Consider the following 5,909-nt stretch of genomic DNA (forward strand, 5'->3'; position numbering starts at 1 on the left):
AGCGCGAAAAAGACGCTCAGCGCTCGGCACGCTCCTGGCGTTTTAAAAAACGCGGCGCTCCCATTGAGAACAACTGAAAAAACACGCTAGCCGCGGGGAAAAACGCTTTGGTGGACACAGGGCCTAATTGTTAAAAATCTATTAAAAAGTATATTATAAAACAGATAGTTCCGGTCCTTGATTCTGATTGGCTGAGCCACGTTCGAAGCTGTTGTAAATTACTCTACAAACATACACCTTTGTTTACTTTGTGTGTTGCTCGGCAACCACTTTGTTGGAACCACAACTGATTCTGAGGAACTACATTGTTTGGTGGAAGAATACTGTTTTTATTAATATCATTACACTTTATTTGCTCTGTTTTATTTTGTGAAACCTTACTACGTATATGGAATAACCGTTTTATAAAAGCAATAAGCCCCGTGAAGCCGTGGTTTACAGTAAATTTTGCGGCGTGCCTAACAACGCCCCTTAGCTGTTATAAATTCACTGTAAACCACGGCTTCTTGGGGCTTATTGCTTTATTAATTACAGAGAGACACTTTTATGTTTCTTGACAACATTTAAAAAAAAAATGCAATTAAAATTTTATGTTTAAACATTTAAGTTTATGTTTTAACAATCTTTTGCCATGCGTTTAAAAAGTACACTTATTTTGATGTGTTAACTAACATACTAAAGCATTTACTTGACTATAAGTTTAACTTCAGTGTGTTACGTGATATTACATTTAAAGTTAATATGTTTTAAATGTACTAAACTGCAACTTCATCATTAGGGTGTATTCACATGGGCATTGGCGTTAACGCTTCTCATTTACTTTGAATGGGTGACGTCAACTGAATTGTGGGTCTGTTGCATCACGTCACTGGAACTGCTTGTAGCAGAAGTTGAAAATGTTTCAACTTTTCAAGCACCAATCAGATCGCTTTTATGCAAACACCCTAGTGCAGACGCTAGCCAATCGCGTTCAGGCAACACCGGAAAAAATTAATGTGATTGGCTGTTGTGACTATGATGGTCGAGCGCTGATGCCAACACAATGTGTAATGCACCATTACAAATGTGTAATTACAAATATTTTAAGTGCATGAAGTACAAGTTTCAATAAAAATGGCATTAAAGTGTATTTTAGTTTACTATAAATGCTTGTCAGTTAATTCAACAGGAATCATATTTCAAAGACAATAGAAGTAATTCCTACTTAACACACTCTGAAGTTCAGCTAATTGTTTTAAATACAAATTAAGTGTCCCAAAATGTTACATTCACTCTGCATTTAATATTTCCATAAGTATACTAATGTGTACTACTTTTTTACAAGGGTCAAGTACCAGCCAAAAGATGCATCCAAAACAATGAATATTATTGAAACATTTGTGAATCAAGATTTTATTACACCAAAAATAAAGATGTATTTCGTATATATATGTAGGGTTTTTGGGTCATGAATTTTAGCGTCATGTCACTGACTGATAAGGCAGCAAGGAAACGAGTCATCGCTCCATTCTCATTCTTCTCTGATGGGTGACCAGCAGCTCTGGGTTCGACTGACAGATTGTGTGATAGTGTGCAATCTGTGGTTGATCTCTGGGTAAAGCTCAGCTGCCTCAGCCACTGACTCATCCTGTCCGTTCATCCTCCGCCTTCTCATTGACCCTAAAACCAGCGCCGCCACCACATGCTGGGCAGACCATCTTGCTCTCAGCATCCCAGCTGCAGGTAATGCAGCTCTATGGGCCGTACAAATGAGGGTCTTCACGTGAGAGAGCAATGCATCTTCTTCGCATTTTTCATCTGCTGCTCACTGGAGCGGTGGCGCCAGCTGCGATCTGGATCTCTAATCATCGCCTCAGCTCACATCCTACTGCACCGTGAAATTCTCCATATCATTTCCTGGTAATCTCCCTAAAATAACGCTCACACACACACCACAACAATCCCACAAACAAATCACCACACTTTAAGGTCCTGCTCCTATACAGGAGCATTCTCGACTAGTCAACTAGCTACTAAGTTACTAGTAGCACTGCTATTTTTAGTTAGTAACTCCCCAACACTCTTGCAAGGAGGTCAAGTGAATGAACACGGATCCTGTTGGTGTTCAAATGGAGATGAGCTGTGAAGGGAGAGGCTGGAGTGCAGCAGAAGCAGGTGGAGGGTAAAGAGAATGAATTTTCTTCACTTTTCCGACACAATCAAAGCTCAGCGGCTGATTGAGACAGCTGAAGCGAAGGCGGACCGATATAGTTACTTGTGACAATCCCAGCATTGTGCAGGAGAGCCTCACGGAGCTGGAGGTTTGAGTGCACCACACACTCTCCTCAGCCCAACAAGTGATGCTTGATTGGCTGGGCTTTTGAGCATGAGAGGGGCTTGGACAGCCAAAAACAGCCTGGGTGACTAGGAGTCTGCCGGCAGCAGGGTTATTATAGTTTTAAATATTTTATCTTGTTTTGTGTTTTAATTTCAGGTTAGTTTTAGTTCGTTTTAAAAGTGCATCAATATATTGTATTTTGCTTGTATGCTTTATTTTTGTTTTCAGTACTGGTTTTAAAATCTTTTTAAATCGGCGTACAGTGACTTTATCAGAAATTACTGCTTTTTATATAATCTAATCTGAATACATCTTATTTATATGGTGTCAGGCAAGAATAATCTTGCACTATTTAGACAAATAAGAGAAACGAGGAATATATGCCTTAAATTATGCTGAATAGCCGCCATTTTTAAGTACTGACAATTAACATTCCTCACATTAATCATTAGTAAAGCAGTTTCAGTAGTCAACTAGTAAATTAAAGCATTTTAGGTGGATATAAGATTCAATGAAATAAGAAGAACTGTAATATGTACATACTGTTAAAAGAAAATTGGGTCGGTAAGTCTCTTCTGCTCACCAAGGCCACATTTATTGGATCAAAAATATAGTAAAAACAGTAATATTTTGAAATATTATCACGATTTAAAATAACTGTTTTCTATTTGATTATTTTAAAATGTAATTTATTCCTGTGATCAAAGCTGAATTTTCAGTATCATTACTCCAGTCTTCAGTGTCAAATCATCCTTTAGAAATCATTCTAATATTCTGATTTACTGCTCCAGAAACGTTTCTTATTATTATCAATGTTAAAAATGTTATTATTATCATTTCTTATTATTATCAATGTTATTTTTTTTTGTCAGGATTCTTAGAAATTTGAAAAAGAACACAATTTATTTGAAATCTTTTCTAACGTTATTAATGCCTTTACTTTCACTTTTCACAATCTCACAATTACTTTTCAAAATCACAATTTAATTAATTGTTGCTGAATAAAAGTATAAAAAAAAAAAAAAACTTCCTGACCTCAAACCTTTGAACAGTAGTGTTTTTATATGTTCACACGTGAGGATTTTTTTCTTCAAACCCCCATTTTTATTTTATAAATATTTTTCACTGCTAGGTTCTAGTCCATGTAATAGTTTTCGTTAATAATAACAACATTGGCCTCCACACTATAGCAGACATGGGGAATGGGAGGACCAGGAAAGTAAAAAGCATTATCCACATTTCCACAACTGAAGAGGGATAGAAAGTGGGTTGAGTGTTGAAGGACACGGCTTCAGAGGGAAGGAGATTGGCTGATCGGCTGCCTCTCAACACACTCGCACATGTACGAAGCGCATCGAATATCACACTATCTACACCTGCATCCCTGAGAGAAACACAATTTGCACGCTGACCTGCGAACTTGATGTGAAACTTGTTCTCGGGTTTGAGGATCTGCACGTAGAGAGGGCAGTTTGGGGCAAAGTCCTTCACGGCCCAGGCCCTAAGAATGGTCTGATGGTCCTGTGACAAAGAAAAACAGAGAAAGAGAAGCACATGAACAGAAGTATACCATTAGCCATAGTGTCTGCTCTTACGTACCAGCCATTACCCTCTTTACAGAGAAATTAACATCTAAAGTGTCTGACAACTAGGTGAATCTCATTAAAACATGTAGAGGTCACATTTCACCACAAAATCAGAAGAAAAAAAAACAGGAAATTATATTAAGCAAAAAGAAAATAAAGTCTATTTTCTAAACCATTAAGATATTGTTTCAATGTCAAATTATTAAGCATATTTTCCACCACATTCCAGACATTTACTTTGGAGTTTTTCTTAATTATTCTCCAAAGATGATTGTTTCAATGTTTTTTTTTTTTATAATTTAAATGAGAATTAAAATGAGCTATACTGTATTTATAATTTAAAGGGGTCATATGATGTTGCTAAAAAGAACATTATTTTGTGTATTTGGTGTAATGAAATGTGTTTATGCGGTTTAAGGTTCAAAAAACACATTATTTTCCACATACGGTACATTATTGTTGCTCCTCTATGCCCCGCCTTTCTGAAACGCGTCAATTTTTACAAAGCTCATTGTTCTGAAAAGCGAGGTGTGCTCTGATTGGCCAACTATCCAGAACGAGCCGTTTTAGGTAGGCGTGGTTGACTCTTAACTTTTATAAAGAATATCTCTTTGGATTTGAGACTTTAGTCTTTGCAACTTTACAGATCTTCTTTATGCACCAAGAGCTTGTAACACTCCAAAGAGAAAGGAAAAATTGAAATCGCATCATATGACCCCTTTAAATGAGGCAATACTTCAAATATTAAATTTACATAATACATCTTCTATAATACAGTAATGAAATGCTTTTTATGTATTAAAGTAATTGCAGTTATGGGAGAAGGGAATTAATGCTACAATGCAAAATTAGGCCTCCTGTTCCTAATGCTAAATATATTTAGTGTTTATTTCTTTTGATTTTGGGTTGAAATATGACCCTGATGTTTTCTTCACAGTTTTCGTGAGAGGCATCCAACTACATTCTCAAACATCCCTTACAATTGCCTTCAGGATAAATCATTTCATGCTGAACTGTCAAAATGTGAGATCAGTAGGGAGAATGTCAAAGAGTGAAAGAGAAACGGGCTAATACTGGAGATGTTTGAAATTGCTGCTTCCTATTTTATGGATAGAAATGAGAGGGTTGAAATGCAGAATGGAAAAAAAAGGTGAGGAAATTGAGTTGGAGGGGAACGTACAGCGGCAAAGCGGTCCACTTCAAATCGGTTGCTTAAGATAAAACAGGCCTCGGCATCATCCATCCTGCAGCCAATCACGATGAAAAGAGGCCAGAGAAACAGGATCAGGTTCCATAACAGGGGAATAAGAGAGAAATACAGTTAACAGATGAGAAAAACCGAGGAAGTAAAAGATGAAAGTGAGATTCCATCTAACATCTGTGGCATGCTATGAATTACCTCAAAACATAACTTCAACTCATCAGAAAAAAGGGAAGTGTGAGTTCTAGCTAATCAAAAAAGGTTAACCTGTTAGCGCTGCTATGCCAAGTTATCATGCTAAGCTGTTAGCTTGCTACCTGAAAAGATCATTAACATATTTCATGATTAGGACTAAATACACAATTTCCCATTAAGCAACGAGTAGGGTACAGTTTAGTGGATACATTTATTAGCAAACTTTTTTTTACTTAAATGCATTAGCAAAAATATTAGCTACACTGTTGAAACCCCTGTTGAACTTTGCAGTGACTGTGGAGTCTTGTAAATGAGTGAAACTTTATGATTTTGAGTTGATTATGAATTGAATGTACTTTAAATACATAATACATAGATTTTTCATCTTAAATATATTTAATCATGCATAGGTGCGTTATAGTTAAACTTGTGATGTTCCTCTGCATAAACTACAGATTCCATTACAAAAAAAGTAGTATATTTCATTCAAGTTAATTTTAAGTAAAGTTATAAGTATACTTATTGCAGTAAGAATGGTAAAAAATAATGGATATTAGTAGTATAGCTCAATACTTCTTGGAACTATTTTCAGGTCAGGTCAGGGCAGGGC

The 5,909-nt window shown here is 36.4% G+C and overlaps 1 protein-coding gene across 1 annotated transcript in view; it reads right to left on the reverse strand.

Moving 5' to 3' along the window:
- The window catches only part of kcnt2b (potassium sodium-activated channel subfamily T member 2b), a 77,542-nt gene that overhangs the window by 19,938 nt on the left and 51,695 nt on the right, over window positions 1-5,909 (reverse strand). The window contains exons 13-14 of the mRNA XM_016516151.1: window positions 5,084-5,147; window positions 3,730-3,838 (exon numbers count right to left, since the gene is read on the reverse strand). Coding sequence (XP_016371637.1) covers window positions 3,730-3,838; window positions 5,084-5,147 — 173 coding nt within the window. The remainder of the gene's footprint in view (window positions 1-3,729; window positions 3,839-5,083; window positions 5,148-5,909) is intronic.

This window comes from Sinocyclocheilus rhinocerous, unplaced genomic scaffold, assembly GCF_001515625.1.
Source record: "Sinocyclocheilus rhinocerous isolate Xijiao unplaced genomic scaffold, SAMN03320098_v1.1 scaffold115, whole genome shotgun sequence".
In the NCBI taxonomy this organism is placed as follows: Eukaryota; Metazoa; Chordata; class Actinopteri; order Cypriniformes; family Cyprinidae; genus Sinocyclocheilus; species Sinocyclocheilus rhinocerous.